This window comes from Callionymus lyra, chromosome 5, assembly GCF_982586985.1.
Source record: "Callionymus lyra chromosome 5, fCalLyr1.hap1.1, whole genome shotgun sequence".
Lineage (NCBI taxonomy): Eukaryota > Metazoa > Chordata > Actinopteri > Syngnathiformes > Callionymidae > Callionymus > Callionymus lyra.
The window spans coordinates 13,299,094-13,322,787 of record NC_141822.1 but is presented as its reverse complement, the minus strand read 5'-3'; the positions used below and the strand labels follow the sequence as shown (position 1 = coordinate 13,322,787).

Sequence of the window (23,694 nt, the reverse complement as noted above, 5' to 3'; positions counted from 1 at the left end):
AAAGGAAGTTGATCAATAACTGACCTTCGTTCGGCCTGTTTTTAAGAAGCAGCACATTAACAGGTTTCTCCAGGGGCTCCAGGTCCCGGGCCGGTCTCGGCAGGGGGATGGGCAGGTCCGCAGGGGGAGGCGAGTAGTCCAGGCGGTCCCTGCTGGCACTGCGCTTGACGGGTTCCTCGTACTTTCTGGGATCATGATCCCGTCCTCTCTCGAAGCTGGGGTCTCTGCCGTGAGCGCGTCCAGGACTCTGGCTGTCGCGTCTGTATCTCAGGTCCGGGCTGTTGGTGCGGTCCAAGGTCCGCTCGCTCCGGTACCGTCTGTCGGGGCTGTGGTCGCGGTTGAGGGTGCGCTCGCTTCTGTAACGCCTGTCGGGGCTGCGCTCTGCCGGGGGGTCGCGGCGGTACCGCCGGTCCGGGCTGTAGTCGCGGTCCAAGGCGTTGTTGCTCTTGTGGTGCTCCGGGCTGCGCTCCCGGTCCAAAGTCCGTCCCCTGCTGCCGTCCCTCCTGTAGTCTCGCTCGGGGCTCAGGTCCCTGTCGCGGCTCCTTCCTCTTTCCCGCTGGTCATAATCTCTGTCGTACTCGCGCTCCCTGGTCTGGTAGCCGGAGTCCATGTAGCCGCCGCCGCGCTCCCGCTCCAGGCTGTGCTCCCGCCCAGCGCTGTACACGCTGGGCCGGTCCTGGTCGTAGTTGTAGTCGTCGTTGTAGTCGTTGTTGAAGACCCGGTCGTCGGGGGACGCGGGTCTGTTCAGAAGATTCACCGGGACTTTCCTGGGCCTCTTCACAGTCTGTGGTCATGCAGACAAAGTTTAGAACCGAACGATCCTCAAAACATCTTAAAATGATCAACTTTAGAGACGATTGAAAAACTTACAATCTTTGCAACTTTTCCACATTTTCTCAGGGTCTGAACGGCAAAGGAATGAGTGACTCCATCCATGGGAATAGCGTTCACCTGAACCACTCGGTCATTTTCACTGGACACAAGAATAAAAAAAGTAGATCAGATATAGAATTTCTGTAAACATAAAGTTTATATTTATTAACTGTTATCAGTGAAATTGATCATTTTTCAGAATCTCGGATGAAACGCACAACAACGCTGATCAAAATATCTAATATTATGTCAAAGACAGAGCTTTTGTTTTATCCATTATGGAGGTATAAGAACAGCATCAAAATATTGAATGGTGGAAATTAACATTTCAAATGATAAAACTGTTTTTCTCTTTAGCATTAAATTCGTTTTTTTATTAAAACAATGATTTTTTTATATTATGGAAAATACAAAATCGCACTCTACGTGTAAAAAAACAGCTTATTATAAAACTGACTTCAATTATGATCTACTACTGTTAGAGCCTGTCAAATGGCAAAACTTTAAAACATCTACATAGTTCACTACATAAATGGTCTTTGCATGTCATAATTTAATTCAACAATTTCTATATTAAAAGGTTAAATTCGTTTTTTTAAATAAATACATTGTATACATTGATTTGTTTTAAAAAGGTTCAATTTTTTCACACATGGATTTTGATATTTTAATGACAAATATTCAAAATAAATCCTGTACTACGAACATGCAAAACGTTTTATTCTTATTATTTTATCCTTAGCTTTTTCAAATACACTATAAAAATGTTGGTATAACATCAACACCGTGATTGGATGAAAGATCAAGTAGCTCGGTATTGTATGGTGACACTAATTTAGAAATTTATTTTTAAATTATTGGAATAAGAATATCAAACTATGTGTAAAAAAAGAAAAATATAATTTCCTTATTCAGTTAATAAAAAACCAAAACAAAATCAATATAAAAAAGATTTAATAAAAAATAAATCCAGCCTTTCAATATAAAAAATATTCAATATAATTATTAAAAAAAAGAATGTAATGCTTAAAAAAACAACCATATCCGATTTAAGATGATGCAATATTCTGATGGCACTGACATACCTCCATAATCTATGTCCACATTTCTCTAATGAAAAAAACCACAAGCTTGTAATACGTACAACAACAATCCATCAGCTGGTCCGCCCTGCAGGACGTCAGACACCATGATTGACGTCTCTCCGCTGTCCTCGTTGGGATTGTCCCGCCCTCCTGACACGGCGATACCGAAGCCCATCTTAGGATCCTGAGAGCAACAGAATGATTTTCATTTTTTATTATTTTGTCCATGTGCTTTTGTGATTTGACAAATCTGCAAATCCATCCATGGACATCGTTCCCCAAGCATTGAGCGCACGCTCGCCCGGGGTGTGATGTAAACATGGCGGCTGGCGATGTCGCCTGCGTATTGACGAGCCTACGAGTCTACCTGCTCGCACTGCTCCAGCTCGCCCAGATGAGATTAGGCTGGAGATTGAATGACCCCTCGGTGTTTATCCCCTCCCTCCCATCTGCACATCAAAACCACACAATTCCCCACTTTCCCCGTGGAGAGCAGATGGCCGTGAGAGGCAGAGGGAGGGAAAGGATGGAGAGCAGCACTAATGAAGAACACACTCTATTGCTCACTCAAATGCAGATTTATTCTCCTTGGAAAAATAACAATTGTAAGGAAACGATGACGTGGAAAAACACCCACAAAACATGTTGCTATGTATGTTGTTGATATACATGTATATATATCGACACAACAAACATATGAATCAGTAAATCTTCTACTCTCTTGAGATAATACTTCTGGGGCTTAGAAATATAATCATCATCATTCATCGCCTAGTGTTAGTTTCCTTTTTTTAACATGAGTATAGTTTAAAACGGAAGACATTTCTGACTGATTCAAGGACTGTTCGGACTTTGAAAGGCATCAAAAGCTGAGTTAACCCTTTTGTTATCTCCAGGTCTAGGTGACCTGAAGGCCTGAAAACAAATGTGTTTGTGGTATCCCTTGTGTTGCCTTTAGTTTAAGGTGAACAACCCCCACAACACTATGTATTTATGGAAGCCAGGGAGTTTGTTTACCTTGATCCGGAAGGAACACAAGGGATAGCACGAACACATTTGTTTTTGGGTCACCTTGACCCTGAAATAACAATAGGGTTAAGTGCACTGAAAAAGATAAACGTCAAGATAGTCGGAGTATCCAAATAAAGCACTTCATTTACTTAGATGTTTCAGAAATGTACTCCTTTTTTGACCAAAAAGAATAAACTATGTTTTTTTTAAAGGTCTATTAATACCACTTTAAAAAACAGACAAAATACCAGGTTAAATCAATTAAAACACGTATATAAAGTTAAAGAAAGCATTATTTTGTTCACTAAACCAATTCCCTGTTTCATCAAAGTTTCTTCTTTTACTGGATCAAAAAGGTTCAGTTTCTCAGTTTCCATGAGAGTCTATGTAGTGTAAATATCGTCTTTCCTGAAATCACACGAAATGGATTCGTCTAAATTTAGACCAAGAGCTCTTGAAAGATGGATAAAAAATAAACCCTTTTCTCCGTTTCTGACGTAGATATATACGTCTTTATTGATATTATTTATAACCTCTCCTTTTCAAGCGTGTTTAGACAAAATATGCTTTCGAACAAACACAGATTATATCAGTCTTGAATTATTGGAGGATCATTTACATTAGCATCAAACAATATACTACTAATACTACTTCACATTATAACACATGCATCCCTGAGCTTTTTGTCTTATGAATCACAAACAATGCAGGAGCCTTTCAGGACAATCAATAATGTTTGGCAATTTAGATCTGCATTTGCAAGAACCTTGGTGGAATGTTAACGTTTAAAAAAGGTTTAAAACATGATTGAATCATTTAATTCAACAATTCATCTATTGAAAGGTAGAATTTGTTTTTTTTAAATAATTTAATTATATACATGCATGTAACATCGAATAAATGTATTTCTTTTTGTTCCGTTTATACATAATTTAATTAAAAAAAAAAAAAGTAGTTTATAAAGTCTAAAAATATTTTTTATATTTGCATTATTTTAAATTCAAAATAAAATGCTGGTATAATAGCAACACCATTGGCTGAGAGTTTGATCAAGTAGTTTGGGTTGGAATTTAAAAATACTGTATTGAGAATTGAGATTTATTTTCTATATTATTTTCTATATTATTATATATTAATATAAGGTAAAAAAAAACATTTATTTTGAAAGTATTTCTTATTTTCGAATTTCTTGACTTAGTTATTAGACAAAACTAAAAAACAACAACAACAAATTTGCGAATTCAATAATCAAAATATTGATTTCAATGATTTATTTTTGGCAATTATGATCTACACTTGCAAGAAGAGCCTTTTGTCAAATGGCAACACTTTCAAACATCCAAATAGTTCACAATATGAATGATCTTTGCATGTGATCAGTTTTCAAGTGAGGTTTTTCCATTTCATGATGATTTTGGATGAACTTTTATGGATTTGAAGCCGACGTCAAACACATTAAATGAAAGACAGGCTCATATACATTAATCCATACTTCTTGGAAGGAGAGACTCACATCAAGCCATGGGTTCTGAGATACTCGTAGCATTCTTGTTACTGTACATGTATGCAGTGCAAGCGAGCAGCGGTCAAAACAAGGTGGAGAATGTTTGGCATTTCATTTTCTCAGGGCTCAACCTTTGATTTCCTGGCTCTCACACACACATCCCCTCAAATGCATGACTGCTTACACTCGGTGTTTTTGCGAGGAGACGCGCCGGTTGAGATCCTGCCCTCGAGCAGGGCAGCGAACCTGCACTAACCGAGGAAACATCTCTCCCCTTAAATGTGTGATGTCGGTTTGATGTGCGTGGTACGATTGCATCACCGCTCGACTGGGCGAAAATAAATCTGGAAATAATGAAGCTCACCCTAACCTTGAGGGCGAGACGTTTGTCCAGAAACTTTGTTTCAAAAACATGGGCGAATAATGAACATTATACTGGGAAATGAAAAAGATAAAGCAGGTGCAGCTCAGATAATGATAAAGTGTGTGTTGAAGCTGGAGGAAAGAAGAGATGTTTGACAGCCGGTTAAGGTTAAGGGTGGAGGTCAAAGGTCTTCTGTTCATGATGTGTATCTGGTTTCTAAGGGATGGTGCACATCATAGCAACCAAATATGATCATGATCTTGGTTGATAAGACTAATCTAGGGACATAATATGATCTACAGACAAGAGAAATAAACCTTGGATGAGCAAGAACGGGTTCCATGCTTTAACATGACACTAACTCGCATCATCATCTAAATGTATCTTGTGTATTTTGGGGTTTATTTCTCATCATCACATCAAATCAGTCAATTCACTGAAGCTTGAGCCTGGAAATGGCTCTCTCTCTCTCCCTCTCTCCCTCTCTCCCTCTCTCCCTCGCTCTGTGTGAATAAACAAAACCGGCATCATGACTCAGTGCTAACCCGAAACACAAGTCAATTGAATGTGTGGTTGATATTTCTGCACAGATGACACATGCAGGAGAGAGAAGATGAGATCGAAACGTTTAAACCAAAATAAAAAACCTTTTATACCATTTCATGGACGGAGAAAGGAGGAAGTTATGTTGTGCTCGTGTGATCTCAATAATGACACACATGTTAGCTTGGTTACTCTTGAGATCAGAACTATATTCAAGCGAGTACACTTGGTGCACCTGCTGCACTGGATCGCAGCCTCCTGCCATCGTTGTATTCAAAGCCCTCCTGGTGGTGGATAAACTATGCTAGTTAAAGCCTTTCACCAGTTTGATGTTAATGGAAAATATGTGAATAAAGACACTGAAGTATCTAACTATGGCTTGTTCATATTTAGCTGAACCATTCATATTTACTAGATGGTAGAATATTTCTGACATATCTGTACTGACACAATATTAGCCAACACAGGGTGAACTGTAGTTAACCTAAAAAATACATGGATGCAAAAGACTTGAGTTGCAATAGATAGAAGATAAAAAAGAAACATGTCAATATTTACCTTTTAGTTAAACTAAATTGAAGGTTTAAATCATCCATATATGGACACATGGAAGCGAAACAAACTTACAGTACATATTGAAGAGCAAGCAGAAGGAATTTCAACATCTTTGGAAACCATATAAGGACAAAATGATTTGAGGAATTTATATTGATTTAAAATGACATCTGTTGTATTTGACTTTTATGCGTTTTGTTTTTGGTTTCAAATCTTTTTTTTAAGATAGTGCAGGTGTTTGAGTGGATATATGCATATTATAGTATTTATTTATTTTGGTTTGATATGTATTGTTTTAGTGTTTTGTTAGTTTTGTTCAACATAAGAAAATTACAATAAATATACAGTAATGCTTAAAAAAATGTTTATCGATTGAACACGTCTTTAAGGCGAACACATTATTTTCATGTAAAAAAGCTAAATTCATCTTTAGTGACACAAGGACAGTTTATTTCTCTTCTGCCATTTCAAATATAAATGTGAAAAATCCTGTGTCTTCTACCAGTTATTGTTATTCATCCTATTTTATTTCCATTATATTTATAAAATGAAAATTCCCAACAGAGTTTATATTTTCAAATAAAGCCGTTTGTGATTATTCACCTCTTGTCCTGCTTCCATTTTTTTTTCATCTGAATTACATCTTTTAAGTTGATCTCCTCCGAGCAAAAACCAGTACATCTTTAGTCTTTAATCCATAGATATATGAACACGTGGTAAAACCCATCACTTAAATCCCGGGCGGCAGAATGTAAACATGGGAATGAAACGTGCAGACGGACTCACCCTCTGCAGGGTCACGGTGTACTGCTCCCACACGGTCTCCTCCATGGCGGGATTCTGTGCAGAGAAAAAGGGGGAAAGATTACCACGGTTGGTTTGATTTCACCGTACAGATTAATAATGCATTAAGTGATGTAACGACCACTTCAGTTGCCTTGTTGTCACTACACAAGGTACTTGAAGAAACAACGACACTCCGAAACCGAGAGCAGAGTAACATGCCGGGTCCTCACAACATTATATATATATATATAAATATAAATATATAATAAGTGTTGACCAACTAGTTCAGGGTATACTTTTAAATCTGCAGAACAGTTTGCAACCGTCAAAAGGAAACCTCCGACCTACTGAACTAGCTCAGATTCTAATCCAAGTAACAACTTTTTACTTATTTCTGATTCAAAAAATGTCTCAACAAACAATAAAGATTAAAACAAAAGTTCACAGAACTCGCACCGATTTCCGCTCTAAATAATCCATCCTCCATCACAACTTCAAGTCGAACCACCGCAAAAAGGTCGGACTGCCAGGCTGAGTTACTTTCACGACCGTAGATCGGACCAAACCTGAGCTATGGAAGCAGAAGCACTCACGAGTCCCTGCAGGATGCGAATGGTCTTGACTGCGTGAGCCCATTTTCGGTGCAGGCTGAGGACGGTCTTCATCGCTCGCGCCCCCTTCTCCGTCTTGTTAATTTTCGGCGTATCTCCCGTGCTCAGCGGCAGCAGTGCTCTGGCGGGCGGATGTGCCCCTCCATGGACACACAGCTGCAAAACCACCAGCAGCTCTATGCCTGCATCTGCCCGCCTGCCGTTGACGTAAGAGGGATTCTGCTGGCCTACATTCGCCACAAATCCCAACCACTGCAAACGGGTGCCGACACACACGGACCTCACCACTGTCACGCCTTGATTCAACTTTATTGTGGATTCCCAACGGAACGACCGGATCTCAAAGTTACAGAAGTTAATAAACCAAGTAATTTCATTCGATAACTTCCAATAATATTCACAATAAATTACAAGTTATAAGTAATCACACGTAACTTTGTTCGTGAATTTACTTTTCTTGCACTTCTTTGCTCATTTTCCGATGAGCAAAAACTGACGAGTTGTCGGGTTGAAGCGTCAACTGACGAAGAATATGTCGACCTCAATTAAATGGCGGCATTTATGCACAAGGTCATTCCATCGATGATTCTGCTCCCACGACCTTCAGGCGGTGAATAACGATTGGTTCCACGTTCCCTCCTCCCTTTTAGAACAAATACTGGATCTGAACTCCATCAAAATGTCCCTTTTTAACTGTATAACATGATAATTTAAAACTATTACAATTTAAGTAAAAAAAAAAGAGCTTTTAAATCAGAAAAATCTCTATTGAAGAATATATATTTTTTTAAGATCAAATATATTACAATCAGCTACATTTGTCATAGTTTTTAAATAAAGTGCAAAGTACTTCTTCTGAATTTTATCAATTTATTATCAGGAAACATTATATATAATCATTAACTAGCTCTTTCTTTTTTCAGTGCCAATTGATAGGCTTTTTTAATCCATATATAATTGAATAATATGTCAAATGTTCTGTCGTTAACAATGAAACATCATGACAATATCAATAATTAATTATTCTAGTTTAAAAAAAAAAACAAGATACATTTGCAAGAGTTCCTTTTTTTAGACCAGGACATGAGATCTGATGAGGCCACTTCTGTCTCTTTTGAGGCAGCTATTCTATTTATAGACTCACTTCTTTTGTTGCAAAAGAAAAGAAAATGACTCATTGCTCACCTGCTCCTGCCTCAGGATATCTTTCCCGTTTAATGACGTTATGTTCAAAACCTTTGTTTTTAATTGTAATGGTTTCTCTGTGAAAATTCAAACCAATACGTTCAGTATTTCTTCAGATGCATTTGTTTAATAATATTATGCAGAAATAACATTCTTTTCATGTTTTTACTTGATGTTAAGGGCCTTTCTTGCGTTTGAAACTTTCCTGATGCATGTGTATGTTTAGAATGTTCACGTTTAAATATAAATATATGATGTGCTTTTACAAGAACATTTTTGATCTGAACTTTTTACAGGTCAATCTTTGGCATCTTACTTACAATCTTTGTTGTGTTAAACCCAGTGTTCATCTATGTATTCTCTTGAAGAAGACGTGCCCGTAAATAACTGCTAAAACTAGATATAAAACAGACAAATTCAAGTCACTGTCAGCTTAGCTTCGGACTCATTTTTTTTAAAAGGAAAAAAAAAAAAAAGCCTTGATCTATCTTGGGAAGAGGAAATAGTCGATCAGATACGTGAGAGAGTTTGTATACATCACTGCAGACTTGGGAGACTAGTAATCTCATCCTTCCTCTCTTGTGTCCTATCCTGACCATCTTAGAAACTACACAAATGACTTCAGGTTCCCATGGCAACATTAGAAATAGTTACCATTATTTGGAAAGATAATATAACGGGACAAGAGTTCAGAAAGCTATCAAAGGAACATAACTCTTGTGCTCCCACTTGGGGACAATTTAGCTAAAGGTTTCACAAAAGGCGCTTCACAAATAACGTTTACTGACTCACATCTTGTAGCAAATAACAGTTAGTGTTCAGGAAATGTAGGCATTGTGTTGATAAACGGAGGCATAAACAGAACCAAAGCGTTCTGAGCTGGCGGCATAAGTCCAGGTCTCCAGAGAGAGTTGCTGGTTATATAACCAAGTACAAACACTAGCCCATGAACAGGGAGGTTCAAAAAAAAATTCAGAGTAACAGGATTTCCGTGTGTAACAGAAACAATCAATGGGTTGACATGGACAAGAATGCATGAGTGATGCTCCATTGTTTTGTTTCCTCTTCTTTGCTTCGATTGAATCCCAGCGTTGACACATTGAACCTTCTTTTTAAATCACTAAAACAGAAACCAAAGGATATTCGTAGGATAAATATCTAGCAATTCCAGTTTGTATTAGACAAAAACAGAGGTTTAACGTTTTCCCACATACTTTTTTTAAAAGTTACTATAAGAGAAACTGCGATCCAAGCCTGCCCCCTAGCAGCAGCACACGGTCATTACACCCAACAGACAAGACCTTGAAAAACACACCCGGAAACAAGTTCTCGTGTAAACATTGCATCAGCAGTGACATGACAACCATCATAACCTCGGATAAAAGTGACATTTGTAGTTTTTCCTGCCGGTGTGAAGCTAAACCCGAGCATGACGTTTGCAAACAGCAGGTGCAACAGGATGAGGCGAGAAACGTCACTCTGGAGCAAAATACACGCACTTTGCCTTGAATATATGAGCAGTGAAGTACTTTCCACACGTTCTAAGAGTATAGAAGGATGATGTAGTGGAGAGGAAGTGTTCAATAATCGTGTACTTACGGAGAAATAGCGAGTAGCATAGGAGCTGAGGGAGAGAGCTCCCCCTCCCTTCACTGGCATCACGCACTTTGAACCGTCCCGTCGCAGATTTTTTTAAGAACAAATTCGCCGAACCTCGGTGTTCGAGAGAGGTTTAAGTTGACTTTTCTCGATGCGAAATAGTTTAAAACATAGTAATACGAGGCGCATGTGGAACTTCAAACACCACAGTTTACTTATTTTGAACAAAAGCACCGAGTTCTACCGGCTCGGCGCGGAAGATACCATTCTCAATCCCTGAAGAGGGGGTGGTCGAATTTTAAGGATATTCTTTAAACGCAAACAAATCCAACCGTGAGAATGTCCGCTGGTTTATCATTAACACTCGATTAACTCGCGTAAAAATTATGGGTTGAGAGATGCCGTAAATAATCGCTATTTAAATACGCTTTACCATATGGTCCCTACAAGCAGTAACATAGATTCTTCCGAAGTTGGAGTGATTATTGGCCTCCTGCTGAGAAGGTCCTGAGACTTCAACACAACAACAGACTTAAACTAGTGTCGAAGCAGTTTAATGCTCACACTTCCTGCATATGAAGCGAGGAAATGTACTTTTATTAATTAAATATGAATCCATTCACTTGACTTAAAAAAATGTATGAAATATGTAATTATATGTAAATACAAAAAGAAAAAGAATACATCGTAGTTCAAAAAAGGAGCAGAAAGAAGTAAAATATGTTTTAAAATCTAATAATCTGTGCTTAAAAAAATAAATACACAAAATAAAGCCAAATAAAAGTAAAAACTGTAGTTAAATAAAGGAGTAGAAAGTGCTGTTAAAAAATGTAATAACTATTTGATATACATAGAGTAGAAAGAAGAATTATTATTTTTTAAATTTAATAATCTGTACATAAAAGATATACATAAAAATAAAGCCAAAATAAAAGTAAAATAATGTAGTTAAAAAGGGAGTAGAAAGTGCTGTTAAAAAATGTAATACTTTTTTGATATAGAGTAGAAAGAAGAATTTATTTTTTTAATTTAATAATCTGTACACAAAAAGAAATGAACAAAAATAAAGCCAAATAAAAGTGAAAAATGTAGTTAAAAAAAGGAGTAGAAAGTTCTGTTAAAAAATGTAATCATTTGTACATAAAAAAGGATATACATAGAGTAGAAAGAAGATATACATAAAAATAACGCCAAAATAAAAGTAGAGAGAAGAAAAAGTATTAGTTTTTAAATGCCATACTGAATTTTACTTATTCTCCAGTTTGTACGAAATTGCCACATATTTCTATACATATATTAATAAAAAATGTAATATACAAGCACTCGTAGCAATACATTACATATAGAGGTACCTCATTTTGCCTTAAAAATTAAAAATATAACATGATATAGTGCAATATATATGCATATACTAAACAGATATAAATAAATCATGTATATACACATGCTACAATATTATGACCCGTGTACATAAACGTTTATTCATATATTAACTAATGACTAACTTTATCTTTATCTCGTCCTAATATATCACATATACATTTTAATATCTGGTAATACCATGATACTTACACAATGTGACTTATGATTAAATAAATAATAATGATTATTATTCTCAATGATCTGGTTGGTAAATACTATTCTTTGGAAGCTGTGAAAAACATTCATAATGAGGGTGGATGTAGGTCAGGGTCATTAGCATGAGCGTGCTTGAGCAAAATAATACAAAAGTGCATAATGTGTCAAGCAGTGACCACAGCAGGACCGTGGGTGTGTCCAACTGCACAATATCAGTAACAGTGTGAACAAGAAGAGCCACTGTTTCAAACCTTGCAGTGCTTTGATGTATCAGTTCTCGCAAAAGTGAAGCGGACCAGTACACGGGAGGAATGTTGTGATGGAAAAGAAGTATGTGAGAAATGTCCGGTGCAGGTTGCAGATCAGATCAGGACGAACGAGATGACCACGTCCAGCTGCCGCACACAATGAGCTATTGTCGTCTTTGTTTCAGGACGTACACATGTATAAGTACTCATTGTTTCTACCCGTTCCACAGAATTCCTGTCATGCAGTCCAACAACGGCGAATACATCTGACCCAAAAATCTCACATCAGAATGGAAAGACGCTGACATCCACACGAATGAAGTGTTTCAGAAAATCTTTCAGCTTAGTTAGCTGAATAAATGTGCAGCAACTCTGACACGGGTGTCTCACAAATGTTTGCCGTTCGTCATTAAGAGAATAAACTATTGGACTTGTGACATGTTTTTGGGGCGATCATTCCTGGTGATGCGGGAACAGAGACACGTTTTAATGAGGCAACAACAAAAAAAAGAAAAAGAGGGTCTGGGAAGAGAAACAAGGACTTGTTTGCTCGCTATTTTTAGATAAAACACAAAACAAACTCCCACCATTTTCAGCAAATAAAAGGATTAAAATTCATCATGCAAAGCTCATTATGCTGGGATGGAAAACCCAGACTGAATCTGAACATTTGCAATCGTTGAAGACGGACAGATAAGTGTTAATGTTTAAAATAATAACTACTTAAGAATGATTCGATCGAGACAAAAGACTTATTTATTTTAGAAAAGTTGTGCAAAATGATGGCCGAGTGGTTTTAATATGTCTAGAATGAACTCCCTCCTGATCCTATGAACAGAGACTTGCCAATTATTCAATGAGAAAAATAAAATTCCAGATTAATTGAGGAGCAGAATCAGGAAGTTCCGGCTCCGATTTAAAAATCAAATACAAGAGAAGATGATCTTAGAGCGTTTTCCTGTGTCTAAGAATGAATTTGTATGTTAAAATGTCAACAAAGTAAATAAATATGTACGTTTTTTTTAAAATTTGAACTGAATAAGCATTATTAAGACTTGTATTACATTTTTTTAATCTGAGTCAATATCTTATATTTAAGTCTCTCCCAAAAACTTTGCTTCAAATCAGAAACCGCTGAACACAAACGTGACTTTCAAGACAGCAAGCAAGGATGCAGGACGACTGACACAAAGTGGAAGAGAAGGAATAGATCCAAGACGTACCATCATAATCGCTGAGAAGCTTCGTGAAGAGAGGCGGCGAAGGTAGAGGTACTGGGCTTCTCTGGACCAGCAGAATCTGCGGCCACACTTGATCAGGTCGGTGCTGGTCTGGTCTAAACCCGGCTGGTCCCTGCGGTCCAACAGTGATCATGAATGTTTTAAAATGATGAAGCTATTAAAGTAAACTTTTTTTTTGTATTTAAAGATCTCAGAATTATTCCTAAAATATTTGATTGATGATAAACATTCATTATCTCTCTCACTCATGTAAACATTCCCAAATAGTTCTGCATCACATCGAAAATATGAAGAGGGGTGAATTCATTTTTAAAAGACGCCCATAAAGTCAGAGCAGAACATGTTCCGACTGGTGCTTCTCCGCTCTGTTGCGAAACATTTCCTCAGACATTACAACAGGTTAAATCAGAAGCCAGTCTGGTGAGGAGAAGAGTCGAGTTACACGGAACCTGCAGTCGATATCTATAAAAAACATGACTGAAGACGAGTGCAGTCCAGCGAACAAGATTTTCGTTCTTCGAGTTTAACTTCACTTGCAGATTCTTTATTATTTTCCTGCATTTCAACATTCTTATCATCTGACGTTTGATTATGTAATCATCTGTTTGCATTGAAACTGAAAATAAGAAATGTGATTAGAAACTTTAGTATCACAAGTTGCAATTCCACCTCTTACAAGTTCCATCACAATTAAAGAGTTAGAAATATGCCACGGTGCCGAATGAACGATAAAGTATTAATAACAGGAAGTTCCTCAGAGTATAACTTTCAAATCTATCCTTTATTTTTGTATCTTTTTTGTGCATTCCAGATTTGAAATGAATCTCTTTGCGGGACAAAAGTGTCATGTGTCAGTGAAACATAAGAGCCAGTATTATAAAGTGTTTAAGAGGGTCAACAACCTCGACCAAGTCCATACTGTTTGTAAATACTAGAATTATATAGAGAAAATCATTTCCATCAGACTTAACACAACCTAAACTTTAAAGAAGTGAACGTTAAAAATGAAATTATGTTATAAGTCCTGCAAGTTTCATGCTCCTTTGAGGTGAATAACAATCATGGTTTAATGAATATATACATGATTTAACAGAAAGGGGATGCTTTAGTTTGACTTGGTTTCAGTCACTACTTCAAATCAGCAATTATTAATTTATTTTTTTTACTTTGACACAATGTTATTGCTTCTTTATTTCTTCAGTAATTACTCAAATATTTATTCACCACAGTTGCCTGATAACTATTTGATGAAATTAAGCAACACTGTATTATTTATGTTTAAAATACGTAGAGAAAGCAGCGACAAATGGAACAAACGCACATGAATAAAACTGACTAAACGTTGAATACCAAGTCATGATAAAAGGCTGAAGAACATAAAGCAGGTTTAGGATAAATTCATCGACTGATTTTGTAATTTGATGTTCAAAATGATAATATAAACAAATAATTGTGCCATGTTCTTTCTTAAAAGCTAAATGTTTACTTCACATTTTCAAATATACAAATTTGCGTTGTGTATCATTAATTTCACAATTAAAAAAACCCTGCATTAACAATCATGGCGGGTCGAACCAAGAATCGAACCAAGGAGCCGTTTTGACTCTTCTGGTCCAAGTTCAAATAGGTGTGGCACTGCTCACTGAAAATATTTATCCATCTGTGTGTATGTGTGTGCATGTGTTTGCATGCAGGTTTAAGAAGCAAACAAGAGAGGAAACGCTCAACAATATTTGTGCACTGGTAGATATTTATGCTACTTTGAACTTCATCTGTGCACTTAAGTTGAGAATGTGGGGGTCATTTTTATACTACTTTCTCTTTAATGTTCCAGAATTCTGCTAATACAAACTGTTTTGAGGCTCTGAATTGATCCTTTTACGCACTAGAAAGCCTCATTACTTCTGTCCATTGGCCTAAAAAAATAGAAATAAATGGAAAAAATGATTTTAGTTTAGTCTTCTTTATCATTTGAACCCTAAATATACAAGTAAGTAAGTAAGTATTTAATTTATATTTATAGAGCCCTTTACAGACCAGGATCACAAAGCGCTTAAACAATCAAAACAATAGTCAATAAAATATATGCTTAAAAGATCAAGAAAACACTGAGCAACAACACAGGAGTTCCAGAAGATCAAGGAAAAGCCTGAACAAATAAAAGTGTCTTAAGATGTTTCTTGAAAGAGTCAGTAGATCATCAAACAAAGAGGGAGGAAGATCGTTCCAAAGCTTAGGAGCAACAGTCTGGAAGGATTTCTCTCCTCTGGTCCTGAATCGTGTTCAGGAACCATCAGTAGATTCTGATCCACAGACCTCAGAGCCCGAGCTGGGGTGTAAGTCTGTGACAGATCACTGATGTAAGGATGAGCTTGACCATGAATAGTTTTGAAACATACATTATATATATATATATAAATTATTTATCAAGAGGAACAAGAGAAAACTCATCTTTCTGCTTTGGGTTTCAAGCGTTGTGTGCGTGAGTCAGAAAGTTATATTTTGAAGTAATGAGGATTATACATTATACAAAGAGTTCTAGCAATCATGGCCTGGTGTATGTCATTTAAGTATATTTTATGTTAACACTAATTTATTCGGTGAAAGGACCCAACTATGTTAAATCTAAAAAGAAAAAAACATTTAAATGTAATCGTCCAATAAAATTGAATTCACATGTTGAATTATAAATTATATTCAACATACAGTTGGTTGTGTATATCTGCAGTGAACGAGCGACGACAGATAAAGAGCTGAAAATATGCTGAAATGCTCATCTATTATTCGACACAGAAAATATCCGTCTTCGAGCGTTCCAACGCGAGCTGGAGGCCAACATGAAAGTGGAACTCACCCCGTGGGTCTCCACAGTTTCCTGCCCGGGGGGAGAAGCTCCCGTTTGTTGAGGGGTACGATCCCCATGGCAGCCTGCATGATGGTGATGAACTTCTTGAACTTCATCTTCTACAATCTCCCTCTAAACAATCCTCGGTATTTCCCGCCGCCGCCGCTGATGCTGATGCTGCTGCTCAGCCTGTCACTCGCATCCAAGCTCCTGTCACAACATCCTCGCGTCTCCGTCAACGAGAGCGCTCTCAGGCTTCAGCGTCTCCGTCCCAGAAGGGTCCACATGGCGAGGAGTACTACAAGTCCTCGTCTCCCCCCCCCCACCACCACCGCCCCCCAAATTAAAAAGACCGTCCAAATGTCCTTTTGGTTTGTTCCGCGCTCGTGAAGGAGGATAAAAGGAAAACAAAATCGGGCACGTTTGTGCGAGGCAGCCGGCGTGCTCGGAGGGGATGACGGCACGTCACGCTTACATAATTCTGGAGCTTCTTTGGACATTACAGTAATGAAAACACGGCTCGCACCGACTGCGCCGCGGCCGCCGTCACTCCCGCAGCTGCAGCCGCTGGAATAATTGCAGGACTAAGCTCTGACAGATCATGGATGCTCCCCGCCCCCTTTCCACAGTAATCCCCCAACCACGAGAAGTCATCGTATCAAGTCCAACCACTTACTACACCTCCACGTCCCCCCGGCCACACGTGCCACTCTTTAAAGTCGCAACTTCAGGCGGAAATTCAAGGTATATTCAGCGGCTCGTTTGAGGGGAATTTTCCAGCGAGGACTCCGCGTTAATCTGGAGAGTGAATGATACTCAATCATTTCCTTTGAATGGATTTCAAAAGCGGGACGGCAGGGCTTACGGGGATAAAGAGGACGGTTGCGATAATGTCCTTATTGAAGTATGCGGAATAAAGCACATCCGAGCTAACTACGACCGTCTTATTGTCGAGGATTCCAAACGAAACAATCATCCAGGATTTATAAGCTCCTTAAAAAGGAGGTTCTTAAGAATGTGGCAGGAGATCATTCAGAGAGCCTCTCTCTCTCTAGACGATCATTACAGATAAAAGCAAGTAGATCAATTATTACATGACCTTTTAGCATTTTCAGGACTATACTTACTATAGCTTCTACTTCCATCACGGGGGGAACACAATCTTGTTGTGATATCACGTGATATCATTGTCAGAAAAGGTCAACAAAAGACCAAACCAAATAAAAAAAGTATTCTAGTACTGTTCTAGTACCCAGAAAATGTAGACTAGACAAAACAATGTATCCAAATTCCAAGGATTAAATCCTGTTTACCATAACCACGCCCACTCTGCTGTGATTGGTCAAGCATCAAGATTTGTCACCGCACGTCAACAATCCCCAAAGTCTCCAGCTCCAAGGGACTCGTTGTATAAACAAAGTGGGCGTGATTACAGCTGGCCGGAGGAGGAGTGAAGCCCTTATTACGTCATAATGGACTCCGCTCTCGTAACCTCTTGTTCGCCCAGATTTCAGTCGGGGGAGAACTTTATAAAGTAATAAGTTCAATACATGGTCATGATGAGGGGCTTACTGTGTCTTAGATAGAATGACTTCAACGTTTGAAACATGTGAGTGAGTTGGAGTTTAAACAGTTTACTTTGCAGGCCAAAAGCATATTTACCAAACTCCTCTTTAACAGGATGTATGCAGGTACGTAAGTTTAAGTGTTAAATGGATGTTGTCTTTTCGTTCTCGGGTTCAATCGATTCCATTTATCCTGTGTTCATTAAACGATACAATTGAAATCCAATTCTTCGATTTCGAGTTCTAATATTACTGGAACAACTGGTATATTTGTTGACATAGAAAGTACATCTTAATTACAAGCACATTTAAGGTCACAATAATATCATCAACATCATCATCATGAGAATATACTAGTATTTTATTGGCAAACAAGATATGGCCACCATAAGTTTAACACGTGAGACAGCGACAGTAGGACGCTACATTCTTCGTACAGATCCGATTTCAACTTGGTTGCCCAAGATCATGATGAGAGCTCTAACACAGGATCTTCAGGGTAACATCTTGTTAAGTTCTTGTAACCAAACGACTGACTTTCACATCACATGCAACAAGACTTTTACACTTTCATTGTTGTCAATTCAGGTTCCGAGTTTGTTGGTTCATTTAGCCGTATTCAAGTAATTTGGGGGAAAAACAAATATGCAGGTGATCGAAATCAGAAGATCGAGAGGAAGCCGGATGTTTATAATTAGCTTTTTTGAAAGCTAAATATGAAGAAATCAATTGACATTTTAAGCTTCACGTAAACAAACAAAAATGTGTATGAAAATCATCCCCTCTTGAAGGAAACGGTTGAAGGCAGAGCACCATGGATGTTTTGGCAGCTTCAGACTTTTCCACATGCGCATTACTACTCTGAGTTGCCAGCTGACATGGGGCAGCCTGTCCTGTGAGGTTTCAAATAAATAAATAATCTCTGTGGCCTCTTCACGAGCTGCCAGCCAATGCAAAGCTCCGACCGGATTTATACCCCAACAGTTGTGATGTGTGGATTACGGCCATGGATGGTCATGCCACGAGAGATGCAGCAGATTTCCCTGAAATCCCGACCATGACAAACAAACCGGAGCTGAATAATGTTCATGTTTTTTCTTTTTTAATATAGAGGAACAATGTCACTGACAAATACCCAATATTTCTCAGACCAAGAGTCATGTCTGGGTTGAATCCATTAACTCGCAGCACAACAATCACATGAGATCATAATCCAACACCTTGCTGTAATCTGGCCGAGATAAAAACAATCATGGCTTACATACGAGAGTCCTGGGAGCGACAACTGCTGTTCACTCGCTCACTAGACACACCTGAGACCAGATGCATTTATGCGTGTGTGCAGTCTGGGTTTTTAATGTTTGCACACATCAAGACAACAAAGCATGAACAATGAATTTATGCATTTATTTTTTCCACCTATTTCCACTCCAGGTCTGCTTTAGCCAGGCAGTATTAAATATGTTGCAGCCCCCTCGACTAATTTCTATTGCTTTAAAATCCTATTTTTTAAACCAATATTTAAATTGTGCAACATGTGATAATATCAATAACCTCTGTAGGTCAGGCCTGTATATTATGAAGAAATTAGATGAATGGATAGAAATTACCATTAATAAAATACCTAAATTTAACTTTTTAATTGTAAAAATAGAAAACATTAATAACACAGCACTAAGCAACACACCTGTCATAGAAAATATAACAAATAATTCTATACAATTATAACATGTAACGATAAATATCATATAAATAAAATAAAAAATGTAAATAAAACTGCTACGCCAATTGAATATTTAAACATATTTTAACAAGCATAAAAGCAAATTAATAATAAAAAATAAAAAAATACTGAAAATGCGTTTTGGCTTTGTCCGCTTTTGTTTCTGCCGCCACCTACTGTAGAGTCAGTGTAAGCGTTTATTTATTTTATTAGTCAAAACCTCCGTTATTTGAAAATGAATTTTTAAGATCAAATACTGTTTATCCCTAATTAGTTCCCATTTTTTAATTTATCAAAGAAAGAAGAGGTTTGAAATATGTTGGCGTTTTCATTTTTAACCATATAGTCAACACTCATCTTTGAGATGTTAGATATAATTTTAAACGCAAGAATATACAGACTTTTCTTTCAGCGGCTGCAACGATGGTAAGGTTTTAAAACTCACCTTAATCGTCAGTTATGTTATTAGAATTAGCTCCTTTTTTAGCACAGCTTTTTAACAAAAAAAATAGAGAAACCGTGTTTTATTTTTATTGCATCTGACACAAACCATAGTGTAGCTTAGCAACAAAACAACTTTAAATGTTCTTATTTATTTAAGGTATATAGACTAACCTCAGTGAATAAAAGCACTGAGAAAAGAAGGATGCCTTTGCAAATATCTAGAAACAGTCTCGATCAATAAGAACATGAATTATTGACACATTACATTTGAAGTATATTTAAACCACTCAGTGCATTTGGTTCAATGCATTAATAAATGATTATTTCTTATATGCGTTTCCTCTTCAATAGACAAATAAGTGTCGATTTCCTTCACAATCCATAACTCGCTTCATCATCTTTCAAGAATGTTTTCTTTAAAACGGAAGTTGGACTTTTCCATGAAGTCCATCAGTTGTTTATTCAGGGCCCTGTGTGTCATCTATCCCATGATCCTTTGCTGGAGTTATATGAAGACATGTTTGTGTTGGGGCCAGCAGAAGTAGATATGCTCATTTAAAAAGAAAAAAGTTACTGTAAATTACTCATAAATACACTCAAGTTTCTCCTCAATATTTAAAACTGATATCACATAGATAAGGTAGTAAATAAATTGACGTTTTAAACTAAAGCACCTTTTTAAGATGCACAAACGAGAACATTCATCCGACCGAAACCCTTCTCAAGAGTATCCGGTGACAAACACCTAACACTGCTCTTGTGACTAAGTACCTGTGAATTTAAAACTCGTATTTAAAAGTGGGTTTAATTCTCAACTATTGATGCTGAAAAGACAAGAACACACAACAAACTGTCACAGTACTTTCAGACGTTGCAACACATGACGCTCCAAGACTTCCTGACACGGAACAAGTGTTTTGTCCATTAACTTTTACTGGAAAAATAAATATACTTGTGTTTTTGTCAAAAATCTTCTAATCTAATGTTTAGAAGCACAGCCTCGGTGGTGCAAATGTGGATTACAGTCTCTCCGCATTCCTTTCAGAGGCCAAAACAAAAAAAAAAAAACCCAGCTGGACCCCTTTGGTCATCTTAATACTTTTACATAATCCGTGTTTCTGCGCCTCTTGTCACTTCTACACGTGCTGTAGTAGCGCCTCGGCGCGCAGTTATTAAGAAGCAAAGGCCATTATGCAACGCGCCGACTGCAATCCGTGTGCAGGGCCAGATGGATGGACACATGCCACTCACGACTCTGCCGTCTCAAGAGAGGGAGAGGGAGACATTTTGGCAGACGGATGAAGAGGATATCGTGCGTACAGGTAGGATCTGGTTCATCGCGCTACATGAAGGCGCAGGCATGCGTGAGCGCTACACACTAAATATAGTCCAGCGGATTCATTTGTCGGGTGATAATTTAAGGGTTTAAGGGGAAATGAGGACAGACAAGCTTCATCACAGCATATGCTGGACACCAATGTTTTTTTTAAGGCTGTATTAGGAGATTTTCTTTGCTAAGACAAAGTACCACGGAGAGTTCAGCGGCTATTACTAAAACACAACAAGCTGCCACTGCTGAATCTTTCATGGTTGGTAACGGAGGCTGTATCCAGTCGACAAGTCCCTCGCTCAATTTCTCTGATAACGTGAAACCCTCAGGAAGAAATGTCCTCAATGCTGGAAGAATAAAGGTATATCTTATATTTAACTGGACATTTAAGGTAAGTAAGTAAGTCATTTAGATTTATATAGCGCTTTTTCAGACCAGGGTCACAAAGCGCTTAAACAATCAAAACAATACTCAATAAAATATAAACTTAAAAGGTCAAGATAACACCGAGAACAACACAGAAGTCTCAGAAAATCAAGGAAAATCCTGCACGAATAAAAATGTCTAAAGAAGTTTCCTGAAGGAGTCAGTAGACAAAACACACTGATTTTCATGTCTACAATGGACAGAATAACTTCTTAATTCAATAATAATCCAGGTATGGACTTGGACAGTGACCCCGGAGTAATCCACAAAAACTCTGAAGATAAGGTGAAGATAAAAGAAAGAATCCATGAGAACAATGACAGGCTTTTGTCTTCACTCGTAAATCCAGCTCATTAACTTTACAACACCAACCACTGCGTTTGCATCCTTTGTTGCACAAGTTAAAAAGTTTGTCTTTAGAGGGTGTTTGAAGTAGAAAAAATATGACCTCTTAGAAGCATGCATACCAAAATAAGTCTTAAAAACATATTAATAATCATATAAAACAAGAATTCAATTTAAAATAGTTTTTTTTAAGATTACTTATACAGTGCATGTATAATAGAAATGAATAGGGTTGTTATTAATACAAGCATCATCGTCTATTGACTAGTTCCAAATAACTATATCATTTTAGTTTTAATATATTTGTAAACTTTATGTGTGTGTGAACATTCCGAGAGTGACAAAATCTTGACTGTTCCCAGCTACACAGGGCACAACACCATCATTGATACAAATAATTTGCTGACACACAGTATCATATTATTACCGTTTCAGATTTTATAAATAGATTTAATATCCAACTTTAGATCAATTATTTCTGCCAATTGGTACCTGTCTGGGTGTGGCCATGAGTACTATGGACTCTTTCATTTTCCATTTTTAAAGATCATTAACTGCCTTTTAATACATTTTTTTTACTTCCTCTTTAAAGTTTCTTAATGAATATATTCTGAATATTGACCGTTCAGGGTCATTGTGTTACACAACAGAAAACACATTTTGGAAACGATTATTTAGTAGAAAGTCAGTTTCTGCTAAATTAACTGGCTTTTATAGTAAATAGAAAGTAGTACACACCTTAAATACTGGTGGTTCAGTACTACTAAAAAAAACAACCTCTTGTTGACTTGAATACTTGTTTAAGCAACAACAGTCCTGCCACAGGTGAACAAAAACAAACTTTTCGCTCCAAAACTGTGTATTATTGACGGTTTAAAATACATTTAAAACACATTTATCGAGTGTGTGTTGAAGGGAGGACCGAGGTTCTAACATGGCTGTTCTCTCGGCACAACATGTCGACACAGCGGTGCAGGTACATACCTGCTGCTCGTCCTCTCGTCTCTGCTGGTCCAAGTTAATCCACCTCAGGTCCGCCAGAGAAGGAACAATGAGTTTGGATTTAATACAAATAAAAAAAAAAGGTCGAAAGTTGAGATTTTGGACCGCGACCTGTTCGTCGCGAGTGACTTCCTTGTTCGGGCAGGTATAGTGGGCGGAGCTTAAGGTAGCAGGTGTGTTCAGAACGCTGGTGTGACGTCATCATCTGTTCGAAGAACGCGTCCGGTTTTCATGACTCAATAGCAGTAGAAACCAAAGTCGAAACTGGATATTAGTCATATTTAAACGATGACGTTTCCATCATTTATTTATTTTTGTAACGTTATGTATCTAAAATTAACACGTTTCAATTGCTGATGGAGACCTTTTTATATTTATTTAATTTATTTTTGTAAACGTGTATCAAATAGACTTTGTATAGTTTTTTGAATTCCAACATAATAGTAATTTAAAAATTGTATTTCATAATAAAACCTCATAATTTTTCCTCATTTAATACCAACATTGACACATTTTCTTTTCTTCTTTATTGTAAGGGTGTTTTTTAACTTACCTTTTATATTTATTTAATTTATTTTTGTGAAAGTATATTAAATTAAATTTGTATAGTTTTTTAAATTCCAACATAATAGTAATTTAAAAATTGTATTTCACAGTAAAACATCATCATTTTCCCTCATTTAAGTACCAACATTGACACATTTTCTTTTCTTCTTTATTGTAAGGGTGTTTTTTAACTTACCTTTTATATTTATTTAATTTATTTTTGTGAAAGTATATTAAATTAAATTTGTATAGTTTTTTAAATTCCAACATAATAGTAATTTAAAA

The 23,694-nt window shown here is 37.2% G+C and overlaps 1 protein-coding gene across 9 annotated transcripts in view; it reads right to left on the bottom strand.

Annotated features, from left to right (window-relative positions):
• The window catches only part of tjp2a (tight junction protein 2a (zona occludens 2)), a 38,166-nt gene extending 15,151 nt beyond the window's left edge, over positions 1-23,015 (bottom strand). For 3 of the 9 annotated variants that reach the window (XM_087791012.1, XM_087791014.1, XM_087791013.1), the window contains exons 1-6: positions 16,038-16,169; positions 13,166-13,295; positions 6,722-6,775; positions 2,018-2,142; positions 871-973; positions 25-784 (exon numbers count right to left, since the gene is read on the bottom strand). In XM_087791012.1, the coding sequence (XP_087647138.1) occupies positions 25-784; positions 871-973; positions 2,018-2,142; positions 6,722-6,775; positions 13,166-13,295; positions 16,038-16,144 (1,279 nt within the window). In that variant the 5' untranslated portion in view covers positions 16,145-16,169. Of the gene's footprint in view, positions 1-24; positions 785-870; positions 974-2,017; positions 2,143-6,721; positions 6,776-7,314; positions 7,587-10,116; positions 10,327-13,165; positions 13,296-16,037; positions 16,170-22,845 lie in introns of those variants that run through there. The other 6 variants (XM_087791017.1, XM_087791021.1, XM_087791018.1 and 3 more) reach the window with 5 other exon arrangements.
• Between the last annotated feature and the right edge of the window lie 679 nt (positions 23,016-23,694).